The sequence below is a fragment of the Centruroides sculpturatus genome, unplaced genomic scaffold (genome assembly GCF_000671375.1).
Source record: "Centruroides sculpturatus isolate CEXI.00-Female unplaced genomic scaffold, Cexi_2.0 scaffold291, whole genome shotgun sequence".
NCBI classification, from domain to species: Eukaryota; Metazoa; Arthropoda; class Arachnida; order Scorpiones; family Buthidae; genus Centruroides; species Centruroides sculpturatus.
The window spans coordinates 129,996-153,269 of NW_019384514.1; the positions used below are offsets into that span (position 1 = coordinate 129,996).

General features: G+C 30.7%; 1 protein-coding gene across 5 annotated transcripts in view; it reads left to right on the plus strand.

Annotated features, from left to right (window-relative positions):
- Positions 1-17,416, plus strand: part of LOC111622504 (pantothenate kinase 3-like) — a 40,747-nt gene extending 23,331 nt beyond the window's left edge. For 3 of the 5 annotated variants that reach the window (XM_023364899.1, XM_023364897.1, XM_023364898.1), the window contains 5 exons: positions 1,596-1,837; positions 1,913-2,089; positions 7,551-7,674; positions 16,621-16,746; positions 16,819-17,416. In XM_023364899.1, the coding sequence (XP_023220667.1) occupies positions 1,596-1,837; positions 1,913-2,089; positions 7,551-7,674; positions 16,621-16,746; positions 16,819-16,872 (723 nt within the window). In that variant the 3' untranslated portion in view covers positions 16,873-17,416. The remainder of the gene's footprint in view (positions 1-1,595; positions 1,838-1,912; positions 2,090-7,550; positions 7,675-16,620; positions 16,747-16,818) is intronic. The other 2 variants (XM_023364896.1, XM_023364895.1) reach the window with 1 other exon arrangement.
- The last annotated feature ends 5,858 nt before the right edge of the window (positions 17,417-23,274 follow it).

Here is a 23,274-nt window from a genome sequence, read left to right on the forward strand (position 1 = left end):
AAATACTTTAATTTGTCTTTTAATGATAATACAACACGTTTTCTTTTCGATGACATATCGGTAATATTAAAAATAAATACTGTATTTAAATCGTGATCAAATTGTCAAGAAACAAACGTTCGTATTGAATTTGGACTACTACTGACCAATGCTAACAGACTACTTATTGTTTAAAAGGCCCTCTGATGGCGCAAGAAGACAGATTTTATAAAATAAAAAGCAGTTGAAACTGCATTTTTATGAATAAAAATTTGACAAACTATTTATCGTTTTATGACGAGTAAAATTTCTTTGTCACGTTCGCAGCTTTTAAGTAATGCATAAACCTTCGAGGCGCGAGGCCTTTCGGACTGTGAGGCATAGGCAGTGGCACATGTCCACGCCTTATGCCGCCCTTGGTCATAGAAATGATATAATTTGAATATAAATTATTTATAAATACGTATGTCAAGTTATATTTTTATTATGACGTAAAATATATTTAAGAGTTTATGACCTCTGTGCTGGGTAAGATGTTGAAAGAAAAAAAGTTATGCATTCCATCACATACAATGTCATAATTCACCAAGTGCAAATCAGCAAATTCGTAAAATTTGTTTATTTTGAACAATCAGGATAATTGAAAATCAGGATAATAGAGGTCCGGATAATTGAGGTTCTACTGTATTTGAAAATTAAATCGACTGTCCATATGAATAAATCTGTTGCGCTGGGCATGTGCATTTGTGTGTGCATGGTTAAACTCTAATCATTAGAGGTTAACCAGAAAGAAGAGCTTAATCTATCGGTAGCCTGGCAGGCCCTCATATACGACAAACTTTAATTACCACCACCCACGCATGCACACGCATGCCCAGCACAATGGATTTATTCATACGGACATTTGATTTAATTTTCAAATACAGTGAAAACTGCTTAGGCGACCACCTGCATTGGACGGGCACCTGTCAAAACGGGCAAAAATTTCTGGCACGGAATTTTCAATCTTCGCATAAGTTACCTGTATTAAACGACCACCTGTCTAAAAGACCACTTTTTGAAGGAACCGTGGGTGGTCGCCATAGACAGGTTTTACTGTATTTACTTTCTATTTTGAAGCATTTCATTGGATTTTATCTGAGGAAGAACTGTTCAAAAGTTTGAAAACTTTTGTGATACTGTTTTTTCACGAGGAATACTGATAACAGGTTCCAGTTATAGTGTTGATAGATACAATTTTTTTTGACATTAGAAAAAAATTTTATTACAAAATTTTTTACATGTAATGAATTTACAAAATAAAAAAAATTCATTAAATATTTTTGGAAAAATAATTAACTGAAATAATTTGCTTTAATCAAATTAATTCTTTTTTGTAAATTTTTTTTTTTTTTTTCATGGATTTGTTATATATCTATGAAGGCTGTTCCAAAATCAACTTCTGATTGGCTGGTAAAAATTAACTGGTTAACAGCAATATGACACACTGCACACAGAAGTAAAGGTTTATACAGAGTATTGCTGAATAGTAATNTCAATATGTTGAATAATTTAATGAAAATAAAGTTTATATTATCAAAATATCTAGTAATTTAGTTATTTATTTTAATTTTCAGGAAGTAAATTTAGAATTATATAAATTTGATGAATTGGACTCATTAATTCGTGGTATACATTTTATTGAAGCTAATAATCCAAGTGAATGTTACTATTGGTGTAATCCAAATGAAGAAACTTGTAGGAAAAGAAGATATGATTTTACAAACTGCTATCCATTTTTAGTTGTAAATATTGGTTCTGGAGTTAGTATTCTTGCTGTTTATTCTCCTAATAATTATAAAAGAATTTCAGGTACCAGGTATGTTTTTGATATCATAAAAAACCTCAAACAAATTCAATAAATTTATTCCTAGGATTTTTCTTTTTCATTCAGTTTAGGAGGTGGTACATTTTTAGGGCTTTGTTGTCTTCTTACTGGTTGTGAAACTTTTGAAGAAGCCATTGCTTTAGCAGAGAAAGGTGACAGTAATAAAGTTGATAAACTAGTTAAAGATATTTATGGTGGAGATTATTCAAAATTTAATTTACCAGGTGATATTGTTGCTAGCAGGTAAGAATTTTGTTTTTAATATTTACATACTATTCATAATTATTAGGATATTTTAAAATTTATAATTTCAATCAAATTGATATTTATTTATTTATTAAATCGCTTAAGATAATATTGATAAAATTTTGGAAAGAAGTAATTTCTTCAATTAAAATAAATGTGTACTATCTAATATGTGATATTTCTATAAAATTACTAATTTTCTCACAAATACATAAATCTTTTTTTTCAGTTACTTATAAAGCATACATTAACACATATTATTGTTAACTTGAATCCTAAGTTAATATATATCTTGAAATATCAAATACAAGCAAAATCTTTTGACATGCAAGTGTTGCATGTAATGCATATAACTGGTTCTGGATATTGTACTTTAATTGCTAAAGAAGATATATTCATTCTCTATTCTATTATCTTTACTATTTATATTGGAATAATTTAAGGACAGAGGCATAACAAATAGACTTAATTATCTTTCAATGCTAATTTGCATAATAATCAAAATGTTTAATATTGTTTTGCATAGGAAATTTAACTAAATTTAGATATTTAAAGTTTGAAATATATAGTTATTATTTAAGACATTTGGTTACAGTACATTTTTTAATGAAATTTATTTAGTTTCACCATCATAATAATCATTATTATTACTACTTAAACTCAAATTCTTACTCCAAACTACAAGATTTAAATTGTGATTATTTTGGTAGAATTAAACAAAAAATAAGTTAAAAGATAACACACGTCAAGAAATATTTAATTTGAAATAGATACAATTAAGTAAGAAGTTCAACATCACCTTAAAATCAGGGATGAAATCAACACTATAACTGGAACCTGTTACTGGTGTTCCTTGTGAAAAAATACAGTCTATCACAAAAGTTTTCAAACTTTTGAACAGTTTTTCCTGAGGTAAAATCTGATGGAACACTTCAAAATAGAAAGTAAATACAGTGGAACCTCGGTATACGTCTGCTTTATAATACATCCAATTTGGAATACGTCCAATTCGGAATACGTCCTGTTTGGACAAAACAAATTTGGTTTGGTATACGACTTTTGTTCGGTATACGACTTAATTCAATTATACGCGCGCCATCTATGAACAAGTACTGTAGCACTATCGGTGTACTACACCAGACTAGACGTTCGCAATGCTACGGTTTATAACTTTGTTAAATTTCTTCAGATTTTAATTTGTAAGTAACATTTTATTATTTTTGTTAATCATGAATTGCAAAAAGGCAACAGAAAAATAAAAAAATGACTAAAATTACAATGGAACTGAAAAAAAGAGATTGTTGAGAAATGTGAAGGTGGCATGAGTGTTCGAGATTTAACTGTTGCATACCGTATTCCAAGAACGACGATATCGACAATTGTAAAAAGTAAAGACATTATTAAATCTGCTAACGTTGCGAAAGGGGTTAAATCAATTTCTAAACAGAGATTGAAGAAATTAGATCATGTTGAGAAATTGCTTTTGCTTTGGATAACTGAAAAACCGTGTGCTGGCGACATTGTATCAGAAGCAATTATTTGCGAGAAAGCTAAAAAGATACGTGCTGATCTCATGAAAAATCAAGCAGGAACTAGACAGGAAAGCGAGGTGTTTAAAGCCAGCCATTTTTTTTTCATGAGAATGGATTAATCATTTTTACATTACTTCTTATGGGAAAGGTTGGTTTGGTATACGTCCTATTTGGTATAAGTCCAAACACCAGGAATGGATTAAGGTCGTATACCGAGGTTCCACTGTACAGTAGAACATCAATTATCCAGACTTATTGGGGATGAAGGTAGTCTGGATAAAGAAAAATTTGGATAATCGAAACAAATACTTTAATTTGTCTTTTAATGATAATACAACATGCTTTTTTTTCAATGACATATTGGTAATATTAAAAATAAATACTGTATTTAAATTGTGATCAAATTTTCAAGAAACAAATGTTTGTATTGAATTTGGACTACTACTGACCAGCGCTAACAGACTACCTATTGTTTAAAAGGCCCTCTGATGGCGCAAGAAGACAGATTTTATAAAATAAAAAGCAGTTGAAACTGCATTTTTATGAATAAAAATTTGACAAACTATTTATCGTTTTATGACGAGTAAAATTTCTTTGTCACGTTCGCAGCTTTTAAGTAATGCATAAACCTTCGAGGCGCGAGGCCTTTCGGACTGTGAGGCATAGGCAGTGGCACATGTCCACGCCTTATGCCGCCCTTGGTCATAGAAATGATATAATTTGAATATAAATTATTTATAAATACGTATGTCAAGTTATATTTTTATTATGACGTAAAATATATTTAAGAGTTTATGACCTCTGTGCTGGGTAAGATGTTGAAACAAAAAAAGTTATGCATTCCATCACATACAATGTCATAATTCACCAAGTGCAAATCAGCAAATTCGTAAAATTTGTTTATTTTGAACAATCAGGATAATTGAAAATCAGGATAATAGAGGTCCGGATAATTGAGGTTCTACTGTATTTGAAAATTAAATCGACTGTCCATATGAATAAATCTGTTGCGCTGGGCATGTGCATTTGTGTGTGCATGGTTAAACTCTAATCATTAGAGGTTAACCAGAAAGAAGAGCTTAATCTATCGGTAGCCTGGCAGGCCCTCATATACGACAAACTTTAATTACCACCACCCACGCATGCACACGCATGCCCAGCACAATGGATTTATTCATACGGACATTTGATTTAATTTTCAAATACAGTGAAAACTGCTTAGGCGACCACCTGCATTGGACGGGCACCTGTCAAAACGGGCAAAAATTTCTGGCACGGAATTTTCAATCTTCGCATAAGTTACCTGTATTAAACGACCACCTGTCTAAAAGACCACTTTTTGAAGGAACCGTGGGTGGTCGCCATAGACAGGTTTTACTGTATTTACTTTCTATTTTGAAGCATTTCATTGGATTTTATCTGAGGAAGAACTGTTCAAAAGTTTGAAAACTTTTGTGATACTGTTTTTTCACAAGGAATACTGATAACAGGTTCCAGTTATAGTGTTGATAGATACAATTTTTTTTGACATTAGAAAAAAATTTTATTACAAAATTTTTTACATGTAATGAATTTACAAAATAAAAAAAATTCATTAAATATTTTTGGAAAAATAATTAACTGAAATAATTTGCTTTAATCAAATTAATTCTTTTTTGTAAATTTTTTTTTTTTTTTTCATGGATTTGTTATATATCTATGAAGGCTGTTCCAAAATCAACTTCTGATTGGCTGGTAAAAATTAACTGGTTAACAGCAATATGACACACTGCACACAGAAGTAAAGGTTTATACAGAGTATTGCTGAATAGTAATTCTATTTAGTTTTTCATTTGTTCATGAGTCAACTGAGTAACCATGGACACTATTATTGTCACTTGTTTAAATGTTGAAATCCACAGATTGGGTAGCTTTAATGTAGGGTTATTGCATGCTTCATTTGTCAATATATACAATGTTTTCCAGATAAACAATATCCCTACATTGATGTGTTAAGGATGCCTAGACCATAAGAGTTTAAAGCCATTTTTTAAATCTTTAATTATTCTGCTATCAAGCTTTGTGTGGAAGGGTACAAATATGCTCTTTGTATCAGGCTTATGATTGAGGCATTGATGTAGTATGGTGGCTGGAAAAAAGTTGATGGTATAATTAAGAGTGCTAAATCTAAACCAAACTTATGATGTTAAAGGTTATCAAATTGGTGGTTCTAAAAGCAGGTCACACTATAACCAAATTTAATTATATTAATTGTAGTATATTAAGGATTTTATTCTCAATTTCTATCATGGCTGTCAACAGAGAAAGTTTGTTACATCTGCTTTCTAGGCCCAATTTTGTTGTATCTTGCTAGACTTTTTAGGAGACAAGTATTTTCTTCCCATTAAACCCTTATTTCTTTACACATTCTTGTGTTTAATGATAGAGACTAATAATCTGAGCTGCATATAAAGGTGCTAATGCAAGAATGCTAGACAACAGACTGGCTGAACATTAAGATGACATTACACTATTGAAATTGTCAAAAGGATTTTGAATCACAGTTATGAGCTTTATGATTATATGCATCCTTAATACACCAATATTGGGACTGCAATATACTGTTTACCTGAGAAATGTTGTATATATCAACAAACGAAATATGCACTAACCCTACACTAGAGCTATCTGATCTGGGATTCCATTGTTTAAATAAGTGAAGATACAAATATATTTGATATATACATTCAAAACTTCCCCCTATGTAACATGTTTTTGGTTTATTGTACATTTACTTAACACTTGTGTTTTTACTCTTTTTATTTTTCAAACATACATTTTACATCAAAATATGTTTGTTATTTGCATTGTATTATAATTCCATTAGGTTCTAATTTGAAAATGGTTGTCTGAGGAAGAAGATTATTCATGATTGAAAGTATTAGCACTTTGCCTTTTGATGTTAAAATGTTTTCATTAGCAAAATAGTTTGTGTGAATCTATCCATTATGCTTTTGGAACTTTATGGTGAATTTTCTGAAATTTTGAGAACTACTATTTTGCATTGACAGAGATTTGATTACTATAAGTATCAAGTGGATACAAAAACAACTGACTTATGTTCATAAAAAATACTCAAAGCTTACGCAAAGCAGAAGAAACATCAAGGCTTAGTCTTGATGTTTCTTCCAGGAAGAAACAATATTTCTGGACAGGATTGTGATAGGGCATGAGACATTGGTTTAATTTCTTAATAGAGATATGAAGGAACAGTAAACAGTGGATGCATGTTCACTTTTCAAATAAACACACTTGACTTCAAAAATGATGGCCACAGTCTTCTGGGACTACAAGGGAATTTTGTTGATATTGAATATTATCTCTAGTGTCATGGTTTCTAAATTCAGAGGTTTTGTTTTGGATTGACCTTGAAAGCTTCACTAAGATATGGAAAACTCGCCAAGTATATTGTTCTCCAAGACAGTGCATAGCCTCACACTGGTTCACACAAGGACTTCACCTGAGCAATTCCAATAGGAGATTTTCATCCATCTCCTTGGCATCAAGCAGTTACCATCTCTTCAAGATAAGGTGCAGTTAGTTACCCAGCAGTTTGAAACAAATGATGAGCTCATGGATGCAGTCAGCAACTGGCTGCATAATCTGGTAGTGCTGTTCTTTCACATGGGATTGTAAAAGCAGCTACCACTATAAGACAAGTATCTGATTTTGGTGGCAACTGTGCAAAAGTGATGTAGCTATTTATAAGTACATATTTGTGAACAATTAATTTTTTTCTCTATTTGTGACTTTTTTCCAGCCAATCTGAGGTTGATTTTAGAAGATTTCTTGAATTACATGAATAATTACATTATTTCATGAATTTCTTTCAATTTTTAAATTGATGCTTGTTACCATATCATTATAATAATAATTTTTATTATTAGTTTTGGTCAAATGTCAAGTAAGGAAAAAAGAGCAGCAGTTACAAAAGAAGATTTAGCAAGAGCAACATTAGTTACATTAACAAATAACATTGGTTCTATAGCTAGGATGTGTGCTGTAAATGAGGTAAATATTTTATTTACTGTTGTTTATTTGTTTCCTCTCAAAATTCCTGGCCATGTATGTGTTTAATGTTATTACTGTCTGATATAACAATCAATTATTTTATTAATGCATAAAGATGCATGTCCAGCACCACTAGGCATAGCTGGACGACATAACACTAAAAACATATGGTACCATAATATTGTATACTTTTTTGTATAATGTGTGTGATAAAGATACCTATGGAAGAATAGATAGAGTAAGTCTTTTAATCCATTTACCATAGGCATTTTATTTATTTTCATATTAATATTGTGAATATCTGAAATAGATACATTTATGATGGATGATTTTGTAATTATGGTTTTTTTCAAAGTATTAGTCTTTGTTCTATATTTCTAGTATGATACTTGAATGTGAAAACTTTTGGGTACAGTAGTACCTCAGGATACGAAATTAATCCATTCCTGAACTGAGATCATATCATGAAAATGTTGTAAGGTGAATCATTTTTCCCCATATGATTACATGTAAAACCAAATAATCAGATCCAACATGAAAAAATGAAAAACACACTCAAATTAAAGCTAAGTAGTACATTAAAAAAAAACCTTTAGTAAGGAAAACACTGAAAAATGCATTTTGTAGTTGTAAATGTATAAATAACCATAATAGAATAATAATTGATAAAAAAAAATGTAGTTATATTTGCACTTTACCTTTGAGAATAGACAATGGTGTAAACTGGTGGCGGAGGAGAGGGAGAAGGGAAATGATACTAAAACTTAACTTACATAACATAATGTAACGATAACTTAAAAATAACTTAACACTAATTTTTTTTAGCTTTTCTGTTTTACATATATTTTTTACATTTTTTATTCACTGCTTTTTGCTTTCTTTCTGTCACTTCCACCAGCACTTTAACTGGATAGAGGTCTGTTGGTAAAATAGCTATCCAAAGAGGTTTGGCTTTGCCTACTTTTTAAAATGTTTCTAAAATGATTTAGGCAAATGTCATTAAACTGAGCGGCAATAAGGCCAGTGTGAACCTTTTCGGGATGGTTTTTTTCAATAAAATCGGTCACTTTCTGATAATACCTCAAGATTTCCTTTATAGAGCGAGATCCTTCCACAATGAAGCAAACACATGGACTGAGACCGATGAACAGAAGTGAATAAAAAGTGGCGCTGCAAACTAATGTAACGTTGTATGGTGAGTTTTTGTTCGTATCGTGGAACAAAAATATGTTCGAATTTTGTGTCGTATCCTGAAAATTTCATATGCTGGGGCATTTGTATCCTGAGGTACCACTGTATATTGTTTTATAGTTGTCTACATGCAATCTATAATCCTGATCCACCCAAAGATTCTTGATTAGATTAAGGTCTGGAATACAAGCTGGCCAATCAAGTTTGTGAAAATTTCTCTCATTATGCCTACATCTTCACCAACAATATTTCAGCTTAGTTGATAAAATAATCTTTAATTTCATATGGGTCATTTTATATATCAAGGGTACTTTACCAGGGAAAAGAAAATCATCTCATAACATCATTGTTCCTCCATCAATATTGTATTCATATGAATTTCATTTTTGTGTATACACATGCCAGTAATATTATCCATCTGGCCATGTAAATTAAACATATTTTCATTAGTAAACAACAATTTCTTTTACTCTTGGTCAAAAATAATATATTTTTTAGCACGTTCCTTTCTTTTGTGTTTTCTTGGTAAGTCTTTGTTTCTTTGCATGTTTTGTCCAACAAGCATTTCATATAATTGCAAAATTTGATGCACACATTTAGACAATACTTCCAGATTTAAATCAGCCCTAATTCAAGATGATGTTAAGTGTTCTTTTGTAGAATTCTTAAAAATATTTTGATTTCATCGCGTGTCACCCTTGTTTATATAATTATCAATTAAATGACTTGAAATAATTAAACATTTTGCCATTTGTCAATTAGATAATCTGAAATCTTGGTAAGCCCTCATTTGAACCTTATCCTTACTATAATGGTAAAAGTCCAAATAATAAGTTTTTAAAGATGTCTTTTTATAAAAGCGTATAGAATAAAGTGGAATATTGCGATGTTATTAGAAAGTCTAGCTTGTTTATACAAACCTAACAGTAAGTGTTAGGTGTTGACTGGCTTTATAATTATTTCAATCTATTTATGCTATATTTTACTTACCCGAAATCTTTGACAAATAATTTTGAAAAATTCATAACAGTTAATTGTTTTATTACTAAAAGTAAAATCATTATTTCTTTAACTTATAAAGCCACCTATAACATTTGCATAATTATTTCCAGTAATGTATTAATTTGATTTTATTTTTAATTCTTGTAATGACTGACTTGAAAGATCAGTAAATAACGTGTGTTGCATTTAGATATTATTTTGTTTAGTAAGTTTAATTAATCTGATAATGATCTTTATAGTCTTTTTTTCATGTGTGCATGTTCTGTGAATTTAGCAGTTGGGATCAGATATTTACAAGGTCTGTTCAAAAAGTATCGGACCTTATTTTTTTCCGCGTAAACCAATGATGCGAGAGAAGCCTCCTTCGGTGGAGTTGTGGAGGGGACAGTCATGCACAGCCCTGAATTTTTTCCCGCCTGCAGAAAGCGTCAGTCGTTGGCAATCGGCGTATGAGTGAGGTCATGTAGTGCGCTCTCGTCGGATTTCACTAAGCTGGAAAATGACTGAACAACGTGAGCAGCGATATTACATCAAATTTTGCCAAAAACCTTGGCGATACCCGAGTGTAAACCATTCGCAAGATTCAGCGGGCTTTCGGGGACGATCCTCGAGGCCAAAAAAAGCGCGGCAGGTCCGCAGCAATATCAAAGGTCGTGTTGACAGTTTTTTCGACTCTCGTGGGGTGGTGTGTCGTGAGTACGCACCACAAGGCCAAACCATGGCAAAGGAGTACTACCAGGAGGTCCTTCGTCGTCTTTCCGATACAGTGCAATGCAAACGATGGGATCTGTGGTCGATCAAAACTTGGCAGCTCCATCGTGATAACGCATCCGCCCATTCTGCGCATCTGATTCGGGCTTTCGTCGCCAAACACAATACTCCTGTGGTTCGTCACGCTCCGTATTCTCTCCACATGGCTCCATGTGACCTTTGGCTATTTCTCAAGCTGAAAATGCCGCTAAAAGGAACCCAAATTTAGTCGAGAGAAGACATCGTGCGAAATGCGACGGACCGGCTGATAACCATTCCAAAAGATGCGTTCCAGCAGTGTTTCCAGCAATGGCAGAAACGCTGGGAGAAGTGTATACATTACCAAGGAGACTACTTTGAAGGGGATTAGGGTTTTGTTCCTCAAAGTCAATAAATTTATTTTTGCCGACCAAAGGTCCGATACTTTTTGAACAGACCTTGTATATTTAGCTCTCATCTATGGATTGATATTTTAATTTCCAAGTACCAAGTTATCATTTTTCAGAATTTGTTTTCTATGTGAAGAATTTTGCATATGTCTAGGCCAGGGGTTGACAACTTTTTGTAAAATTGATTTATTTATTTTTCAAAATTTAAATACAAATCAAATGACTAAGAGCTGAGGGGTATGTAAATGAAAAAGTACATATCTGCCATATAAAGTAGATAAAAGTGATTGCTATAATATATTAATAAGAAAACAAAAAATTGCAATCTTGCAATGTTTGTTTCTCTATCAGTATACAGCTATGCAGTAATCTTGCAAAACTTGCAAGATTACTGCATAGTGATGTACAGCAACATCTTGCTCTGCAAGATGTTGCTGTACATCACTACTGTACTATCATGCTCTGTCACTACTGTACATCTTGCAGAGCAAGATGTACAGTAGTGGCTACACTTGCATATTTTTTTTAAAATGCAACCTCTATTTTGTTTACAACCTGCTACATAATTAATATTGTGATAGTTGAAAAGAGCACAAAGAGTCAAAATACTCAATTGAATCAAACAGATTTTATTTTAAATCTGATTTAAAAACAAAACAAAACACAAGAAAAACAAAGCTTTTATGTTTTACACTGTGACAAAAGTAGAGCTACCAAAGGAATTATGCAAATTTGTTTGCACTGTTGTATGAAACAGAATGCAATCATAATCAGTTGGATGAAGAGATATATATATTAACTGATTTTATAAGAAATATAACAAATGTTTGGAGGAATACAATTATCAAATGATATCAAACAAAGAATGGTAGATATGTGTTTGAAGGAAAAAAAGACCTTTACTGAAATTGGTAAAATCTTTAATGTGCATAAAACTGTTGTCTCGAAAGTGTTTTCAAATATATGGGTCCATTGTTTCTTCCAAAGCAGTCAGACCACAAAAAACAACACGACAGTTGGATCATTTGATTGGGCATATGAGTGTAGCCAACCCTGTTTGACTGCTTCACATATTAAACGTGAAGTGGGTAACCCAGATATAAGCTTAAGCACTGTACGAAGACATTTGACTTGTTTTGGATTACATGGGCGATGACCAGCAAAGAAACCACTCATCTCTGCAAAAAACAAAAAGTTGAGATTAGAGTTTGCACATGAACACATCAATTGGACCAAAATCCCCAATCAGTGTTTGACAACTTTGTTGATTCAATGGAACATAGATGTGATGCAGTGATCAGAAGCTCTGATTATGTCACAAAATATTAATATTTTGTCCTAAAAATACTGGACAAATCTACATACTTCTTTTGGTAGCTCTACTTTTGTCACCATGTAAAATATTAAAACTTCATTTTTATCGTGTAAATCAGATTTAAAATAAAATCTGTTTGATTCAATTGAGTATTTTGACTCTTTGTGCTGTTTTCAACTATCACAATATTGTGAGAATACAAACAAGGGGTCAAGGCCTTCTAATCGTCAGATCTGAATGATCTGCTCACCTTGTCACTGGATGACTTAATCTAATAGAATTCGAGCAGAAAATTCTTTGTGGGGTTTCTGCAAATTGGTAATAACAACAAGAGAGGAGTCCATAACTAAACCTTTTTATAGGAGGACTTTTATAAATAAAAGGTATAGACTGTAAAGTCTTTACTCCATGTCAGGATACTGATACCAGTTAATCACATTTATTTCTCGCAGATTAACACGCGTATTGAATAGTTAAGAAATGTTAAAGTATCTGAATCAAAACTATCATGAGAGACATTTCCTTAACATAAATATTTAATAAAACAAAATAAGAAACCTACAAAGATGAATACATTCTAAACCTAAGTTCCCTATGTTGAGAGAGAGAGTTTACAATATCGTCACATTACCTCTATTTAGTTGTAGGGCTGTAACATGTGGTCGGAGGAGTAGCTGGAGGGGTCTATATGGCAATATCCTATCCTGGAGGAACTGTCCCGAGTCTAAAAAAATCTGCTTTTTTATCTATATTTTCTACCTAATCATTATTCCCAGAAAATAATCATCTGATGGGATAATCAGTTGTTACTCATCCAGATGGTTGAAAAAAATTGAGATAAGGAGTGGGAAAAGGAAACTAAACATCCTCTTCATCAACAAAAGTAGCATTATTCAGCAGTTTTTTTGGAATGTAGTGTTGGTCAATCTTTTTAATGTTTATTATATTAAAATATATCAGTTTAATGTTTGGGAAGATAGAATGGGATTTCATAAGGAGTGTGTAAATTAGATGGGCTATATCCAAATTGTCACAATATTAATTATGTAGTAGATGGTAGAAAAAACAGGCAGCATTTTTAAAAAATATGTCAAGGGATAGCTCTACTTTTGGCCACTACTGTATATTGACAGAGCTTTTGTTACTATCTGTATATTAAAAGAGCTGTTTTAATTTTAATTTTTGTTATCACTGCTTTATTTAATAATGCTATTTAATATACTTTTATCATGATCCTGTTTACCTCATACAGTTCTTCATTGATATCTTTTATACATTTAGTTATTATAGTATTGATTTTTCTTATTATTTTTGGTTTAAAATTATAGTTGAGTTTGTCATAACTTTGCCAAAACTGCCAGCCATTTAACACATGTATTCTCAAAATATCAATGCATAGTTGTATTGTGACAGTTTATGAATGTTTTTGTCATTTGGTTATTATTCATTTAATTTACAATGATTTAATGATATGAATACATTATTGTCACTATTTTAGCAGATATGCACATAAATTTTTGTGTCTACCTTTGGATTATATGTTGTCATGAATTACTTATTAGTGTTCAGTGGTTCAAAATTAAGATGAATTTTACTATAGACTGGCCATTCATAGAATAATTTATAAAGTGAATATTGTAGAAATGCAATTTAAATTATTTTTCATACTCATAATCATCCTTTTCATTAAGACAGTTAGGAATCTACTGGCCATAAGTTTGTAAAACAACCATGTTACTTTTACATTAATAATAATTATATACAATGGAAAAAATTCAACATCTTCATCTTTAAACACAGATTTCGATAGTAATGGTCATCAATTTAAAAAAAATTTATTCGTGACAGATAGACTAGCTTGCTTGTAGTGAATATTTTGCTTAAAATTTAATTTACTGACCGTTCTAATTTATCAGTTGAAACCTTCTGAAAGAGCAACTCCAAATGCAGCTTTGGAGTTTGCTCTTATTGATGCTTATTGAGGTGGAATGTTAGTGAAACCTTGTCTATGTGGCTTATAGAATTGAGTTTATCATCAAAATTTGATTGCTCGATTTTGCTTTGTCATTTTACATAAGATATGGAAATTAAAAATACAATTAAAATTGGAGGTCTATGATTTCATTTTTGAGATAAAAGATCGAGAGTGCGCATGATTTTTTTTTTATGCCAGTGGAAATGTCACTACCATGGCAGCAGCAAGTGATCATTATACATAGTTCCCTGAAACAATATTATTGACTTGCTAATACTTTGACTCTATTTTTAGTTTGCATTTGGACAGAAAAAAAATTGTGCTAGCAGATTTTTATATTATATATAAATTGTTGTGTTTGTGATTTTTAAGGGATCTAGTGCCACTATACTATTGCAAATGGCGCAAGTTGAAGGCTCAATCGTCAAATGGGACGAAGCAGAAATTATTAAATCAGTACATTCACCGACATTGGCAAATTGCGCAAAAAAAATTGAAATATATAAAAGCAAATTGCATGATTCATGCATCAATTCTAGAGATTCTGAAGGGTTGCCTTCGGCCTGGAAATACTTTATCAAACGATTGGACAAATCTTAATTTATTGCGGCGATTTTAATATTTTTTTGCATAAAGTGCATTTCACTGAATTTCTATATAACGTTTTAATATTTAGTTAACCTATGCTTATTTTTTCATATACATTTTTGTTATTTGTAACAATAATTTTTATTTATTTTATTAGTCTGTATACATTTATATATATATATTTCGCTCGTTATTTTATTTTATTTGTATTTAAATTTTTGTTCTATTTTATTTATATTCGAATGTTCTTAGCCTGACGATGGCCAACTGATTTGGCTGAAAACGTTAGCTTTACATTAAATTTTTTCTCAGCAAATTAAGGTGTTGTGTTTTTTGATTTAAGAAGGATGATTTTTTGTGTAGAAGCATAAATCCTTGTTTGTGTACATGAGATTCAATAACATTTTATACTTCACCTGTTTGTGGTGAAGGGCAAAGCTATTTTGTACAGTGTTGAAAGCATAAAATTTATCTGTATTGCATAGCCTTTTGTGTAGTAAGTTTTGAATCTAATGCATGTGATGATGCTATGTTGTAAGATATGTCAAACATTCATTAAATTTGTTTGTGTATATTAAAATGTGTTGGCCAGTTTCATGTGCAAAGGAATGATTTTTTTTACATCAGATTTGGAGTTGTTGTTGTTTGTAAATTAAAATAAAGAATTAATTAAACTGTAGAGTTAAAGCCAAATTATCAGGCTATAATATGGCTATGTAATTAATTAAATACTAAATACAATGGAACCTCGCTTAATGAGCATAATTCATTCCAGAATCTTGCTCATAATGCAAAACACTCATTAAACGAAACAATTTTTTCCATATAAATGAATATAAAATACAATAATGCATTCCATGCCAGAAAAAAATAGTGAAATATTTTATGTATAATGTTTAGTCAAAGAAAATTATGCAATATACATTGTTAAAGTGCGTGAATCAGCATCATTTCTAGTGTGGAATGAACCATTCTGGAATGTGAATTCTATTTGCAGAAAACAAAAAAAAAATCTTAATTTAATTTGGAATCGAGATGGCAGCATAACTGCTTACCTGTAGTCAAATTATTTAATATTTAATTATAGCCTTTACATGACCCAAGAATTTGGCATATCTTTTGGCATGTTTATTATATTACGGGCTATGGTTGTTGTTGTTTAAATGTAATACATCTGAACACAAGTTTGGAAAAATGTGTGATCACAAGCGACACTAAGATGCTAGCAGAATGAGAGTGAAACACAGACTTAGTTACCATCTCTTCAAGATAAGGTGCAGTTAGTTACCCAGCAGTTTGAAACAAATGATGAGCTCGTGGATGCAGTCAGCAACTGGCTGCATAATCTGGTAGTGCNTTGTTTAAATGTAATACATCTGAACACAAGTTTGGAAAAATGTGTGATCACAAGTGACACTAAGATGCTAGCAGAATGAGAGTGAAACACAGACTTATGTAGCATGTGCACAATCTGGGACTTCCCCTCTTCTCACCACTCATTATGTGAACATTGCTCATTAAGGAAGTCGTTTTTTTACTATTTCTTTTGTTTGTTATGCAAATTACTCATTATGAGAGGTGCTTGTTAAGCAAGGTTCCACTGTAATTTATATGGAGGTAGACAGTTATGCTGCGATCTTGTACTAGATTCAATAATTATATTAAATTGAATTTCTTATAATCATAACTATAAATCAGATCTATGATTTGATGATTTATACAAATATATATTGTAGGGTATTGAACGAGTTGTTTTCGTTGGAAACTTTCTGCATATCAATGAACTTTCAATGAAATTACTTGCATATGCAATGGAATTTTGGTCAAAAGGAACTATGAAAGCTGTTTTCTTAGAACATGAAGTAAGTTATCAAATTAGTTTTTATTTTTTATAAATTTTAGAGATAAATGACATGTGGTAAATTTATTTACAGGGTTATTTTGGTTCTGTTGGATGTTTATTAGAGCTGATGAAGACAGGAAGTTAACAACAATAGCTGTAAAGACGACATTTACAAATTCCATCTTGTAATATAAATACATTTATTCAAATTTTTATTTAGTTTTTCTCCAATGAGAAGAATAATTTTTGTGGTTCTATATGGAACTAATGATACAGCATTTTAGGATAATGGATCAATGTGACTTTTCACAAATTGGAATGCACTATCATTTTAGCTTTTTTTTTTTTCTTTCTTTCTTTTTGTAATTAGATTTTATAAAAAAAATTAGAAATTATAATTTTTCCATATTAATGATATATATATGCATTAAAAGTAAATAATTATTTACATTTCAATTTATTTGTGATTTAAATTACATTGCCATGATAAATGATTGCTCATTTCAAGAAAACCAAAGCAATAGTCAAAGCCTAACATTTTTGAGTTAGTTTTCTTGTATCATTTTAAAACTGCAAAAGAATATAACTCAAATATTCTGTTTGTAAATCAAAATTTTGTGTGTGTTACACAATTCAAGTAGTTTAATATAAAGTTAAATTTATTTCAATTAGACTTTCTTTATTATATTAGAAATGATGTCACATTTTCATACTTAAAATATAAATTTTGGAAAATATTAATATATATTTCATATTATCTATGGTCATTGAATTTATTAAGTAAAGATATTAAAAATAAATCATTTGAAGATTACATAATTTATTTTTTAAATATTCCAAAATAAACAGAACTCATAGAATTCATCAATATTGCTATTTACAAATTTAATTCAAATCCAAATCTATATTTTTGTCATTGTCTGTCAGTGTATATTTTTAAGAAATCTCTCTAAAGGAATTTAATTAAAGAGTTTAAATATAACAATTAAAGAATAAGGTATCCTAAAAGTACAGTTTTTAAGGAATCTTCTCAAAATGATGTAGATATTAAAATTTATTTTATTGGAGCGAAACAAAAAAACTTAGTATTTCTGCACTATATATCTGTTATCAGGTGACAGTGAAAATTTTCTGTTAGATTTTGATTAAAAATAAGAAAGTATTATTTTCTTAATAGTTTTGCTTTAAAAAATATAGTTTTTGAATTGGATCTAAAAAGTAATCTTATATTAATAAAACTATATACTTTGCATGTTTATATGATTTTCATCAAATATATATAAGATCGAATACAAATTTAAAAAATTGCTTGATAAATTTAGATTTATAGCGTAAATATTAGCAAGGTTGTGGCTGAAGTTTTCATCTCTAAAACATGAATGTCAAGCGCTGCTTACAAGATAGCAACATTTGACATTCACATTTTAGAGATGAAAACTTCGGCTGAAACTCGCTATTAATATAATGAAAAGTTTTAAACTGAATTCAGAAAATGTTTAATTGTCATATACTTATTTTCAGTTTACAAAATGATATAAAGAATCAAAGTTGATCAAACAATGTTAGGAATTTGAATAAAATTTGGTTTTTGAAGTAAATAATTATTTACTGAAATTTATAAACGAGGAACCAATTAGTGAATGAGTGATTATTTATATTTGTAAAAAAACAAATATATTTTACTGCATTCATGTAAAATTCAATATAGGATAAAGTAAGTCTTATTTGGTACACTTTATAGTAATTTTGATACAAATGAGTAGATTCATGATTAATAACTGTATAAAAAAGATTTGTTTTTTTAAACCATATTTGTGCATTTAATGGACATATCCAGGGAATTGCAAAAAATCACATTGAATCTGTTGGAAAATATATACTATTCAATATCATCCTCAATATATTGACATATATGCATATCTTAATCACTCCAATATATGGCATAGTCAGCAGAAAAATTAACAATGAATAAAATTTTGAAATGTCTAAACAATAGTAGAGTGAAATATATATATATTATTTTTCTAATATTTAAAAGGAAAACAATTTTAGAAGCAAAAAATTGCTGCTCTCAATTTAGAGCAATATGCCCAGGTTAGATTTAAAGTCAATAGAAAACTACACTGCACTACAAATGTAAATTTAATAAATTTCTCTTGGAAAATATATTGCAACCATTACATGTGCAAATATGGCAAGATGCAAAAATATTCCCAAAATAACAACGAATCACAGAAGAAACGACTCACTCTAAACGTCCCACTACAAATGGACTAATCATTTCTTATACCATACACTTCCATCTGAAATCTTCCTAAACAGCATTTTTAGAGCTACACCCCTGTAAATAGAATACATTTGTATCTGTGAAAGAGAGTATTTATTATTATTGCAAATTTGCAAATTGTGATAAATAACTCTGAGAAAAATAATTTATTTCCAGGATGCAATGGTGGAACAATTATTTTAAATGATTTATGTTTCATAATGTTTTATATATATATATATATAAGGATATATTTAATTTAGACTAGAAGTAATTATTACTTTATGGATATATTACATGTTATTATTTATTATTATTATTATTTTCTTTTTTTAATTTGATCAACCAATTAATAAGATTATGTATAAATATTTTAAATTTCAATTTTTTCAATAAAATTTTCTTCAATATATTTGTTCATTCTTGTGTAGGATAAAAAATTGAATATAAATATCATTAAAAAATGTCCATGGTGCATAAAATTCTTTCATAACGAATTGAGATCATTAATATTATTTATTTGATGATTAAGTTTTGAATATTACAAAAGATTTTGATGAGTATAAACAAATATTTTTGATAAAATATTGTCATACAATGATTTATCATAAGTATGTTTGTATAACTTAGCCAACTACCATTAGCCTATGTAAGGCTATAAAGGCATCAGCCTGGCATTCTTGGAGTCTGGAATTGAATACAGATGAGGAATCCTGGAAACTTTTTCATGGATGATCTGTTTTGGCTATGTCATACTATTACCATGAGTTGAGTGACCAAGGGACAAAACCACTGAACATTGGTAGTCTTAGTTTTAAACATTTGTCAATAGTCAGTTACAGATTCACACCTGACTATGAGCAGGCTGCATAATTTTTCTAGATTTTCTTTATTTTCCTAATGCATAAATAAGAACCAGTTTGCAAAGAAAAATTTCCAAGACACCCAAGATTTGCAATACAACAGAAATTGATACAATTCCTCTTGCTAAAGATACAGGTTTTGACAGAGCAAAAAGAATAAGCACTGAAATAGAAATAAAGCATATAAACTAGTGTTGCAATGAATAGTACATTCGGCCAGGAGCGTGGCCAAATAGCCGAATATTCGGCCAAACTATTCGGCTTGACTAACGCACGTACGAAAATTCACGTGCAAACTGCATTATTGCAAGGACCCTGCTCTCCATTGGCCCACTGTCACTACGCTTTGCCAATCGCATTAATTCTTGACATTGTAGCGGACAAACAAGAGTGTCATGGCAGTATGTGATAAATGATGATATCAAATGTGAATAACAATGAAATGACCTACACGTGTAAATAACGGAAGAAGAACAGAGAAAGACTGAGAAGTGAAAATGTGAAAATACCATAATCGAACAAGTCGAAGCAGCTTATTGGCGCAAAATTTGCGGCTGTCAATGCCAAACAATTGTTGTCATAGACTTCGGAAATCTAAATGCTTGTAATGAAAGTCACTTAGCGTGCACGGGAGAAAGCCTGGGACTGTTCGGGCTATCAAGCTGTCTCAAATCTGTGAAATCATAACTGTGACATATGCCGACGTCCTATATGTCTCTTTTCTCCGTTATCACCAAGCTATGAGTCACGTAATTATAAAATGGAAAAACTATGACAGAAAAGTGACGAATCGAAAGTATCGTGAGCATGTATTATGATGTATGCATAGGCATATGTAGACTAGAGAGATAGAGGAAAGAGAAAGGAAAGAGCAAAGATGAGCACTTGAAAAGAAGGATAGGCAGGGTCAGACCCTCAGATGTGTGTGACTATTCTCGAACGAATAGGTGTGTACGTATGCTGATATTTGTAATTATAAATTGTAAATACATGTGACTAATATTATTTTTTTATTTTGTGCATGTTATAAGTTATAAATAAATATAAACAAACAACACTAATCCAATAACATTAAATCTAAATACCAAAATGATTAATTTACTGTGTTTTTGTTATTTCTTACTCCTGATTTTTAGGTATTCGGCCGAATAGCAATAAATAGGCCGAATAGCCCGAATACTGAATAGTAACCGAATATTTGTTACATCACTAATATAAACCCTTGGGTGGTGAGTAAATCTTGGGGAGAAAAAGAACCAAGGAAGTGGCAGGGGGTGCTGGAGGCAGGGTCCTAACTGAATGGTGATCGTAGGGGAGGGTGAGGAGTATAGATAACTGGCAACCTTTTCCTTTTCTCTGTTAAAACAGGTAAGAAAAATACATGCATTTAATGGTTTCCTGATATGGAGAAAAATGTACTGTACAGTAAAGACACAAAGTATGAGGTTCATAGAAAAGTTTTTCTAAGCTATTTCCAAGCCTTTCTCACACAACGGAAAATGGGTTGGGCACATTGGGTATAAGTTTATGAAATCAAGAGGTGGTGGCTCAAAAAAGGTTGGGAATCAGTGGGTTACACAAACACATAGGATGTTTCAAAATTATGTATGTGTAGTAAATTCATATTTCATGGATTACCTATATTTTTTATATTTAAAAGAACTCAATTTCATACAATTTAAACAGCTCACTAATATGTTGAATAAAACAAAATTTCTGCGATGAGCACTGATATAATAAGACTGCATGCATTTATTGCGATGACATCAAGATGGGGGAGTGTGTCAAGAGGGTGTTGATGAATGCTGACACGGGGAGAAGAAATCATCTGAGTGTGCATACAAAATAATTCATTTATTTTGGAATATTCTGTTGTTAATTGACATATGATTGCACAAATGGGGAGGGGTGGCAGTGGTGGTGACAAATTGTATACAGAAGGGGACGTGGAAGTAAAAAATGCAGCAAAATCTTGTCCCAATATGTGCACAGCACCTAAATGTCATCTTTCTTCAATGACATTAGATCACAGAACATAGTCGAAATTTTGTGCACTGCTCACTGCATTTGCTGACTATCAGTTTGCCTATTACAATTATCTGCCATGCCAGAGCTTACTATAGGACTAACAGGGTCACTTTTCCCTGGCTTCGCATTTACAAGAACTCAAACATTTGTTGTAAAGTGATGGAGAAGAGTATATAGGCTTTAGCTTATTATTATGATCAGGAGCCTAAAAACTTTTTAATGGGTGTACTCCCATGTGTTAAATGATCCCTCATCACACAACCACTGTGGATCTGGCCACATCTTTAATTAATATGATTAAAAGAATCCTCTTAGTTCTATGACAGAGATTTAAAAAATATTTTCTTCCAGATAAGCTGGATTAATTATAACAGATTTTTTTGAATCAAATAATTAATCTAGTAATTAAAAATATCATTAATTAATACATCATTTAACATACTTCATAATTCATTTTTCATTCTTGATCCACTGCAATGAAATCAGATGATTATATCTGTTCAATACATAGGTAATGGTAAAATAGTAAAATGCAAATTTATTTCTTTGTTTTATTTTATTACATATGTATGACAATATAATTAGAAAAACCATAATTTATCATTGATAGTTTAAACATCCATAAAAATTTAATCCAGATAAAGACAAACTATTTTTTAAATAATTTTATTAACTTTAACACTACATAAAGTGTGCTATACAATTTTACTTGATTCAGTATAGTGAGATATAGTATTTGAGATGAAATAGTTTTGTATTTTTGACATGATAAATTAATTTCTTACAACACTCACATTGGCTCTACATATTTCGGCAATTTATATAATACTCTGCACTATCAAAAGTAGAGTATGAATGAAGATTTATTGATGGCCTACTACACCTGTCGTTTGTATGTATGGGCCTAAAACATCACTAACATGTCTTTTAGACTCAACGTCATCACTAATCACTATCACTCAATATCTAATAATACTGTCTGAACTTTTGCTATTCTACCATTCTACATTTACCTGTTTTATTTGTCAACCTCTAGTTACCTTTAAGTTATTATGTGCTTGTAAATACGTTGTCTAAATAGTTGGAATTGCCACTTTTTCCTCTATCAACCTATATTTGATATCCAAGAACTAAATCTACAGGTTTTTAATCCCCCTCCAACCAGTTCCTAACTTTTTTTTGGCTCAACTTTAATCTCTATCTTAATAATAAACACAATATAAATTGTAAATAACATATATTATAGCTCCTTTCTCACTTCAAACTACAATAATTCACCTAATATTAATAAATTAAAAAAAAAAAAAAGATACGGGTTTAACCTTGATAAACTCCAAAGCCATCCTAAATCTTTTTTGTAACACTAAATCTGTCCTATCTTAACACATGG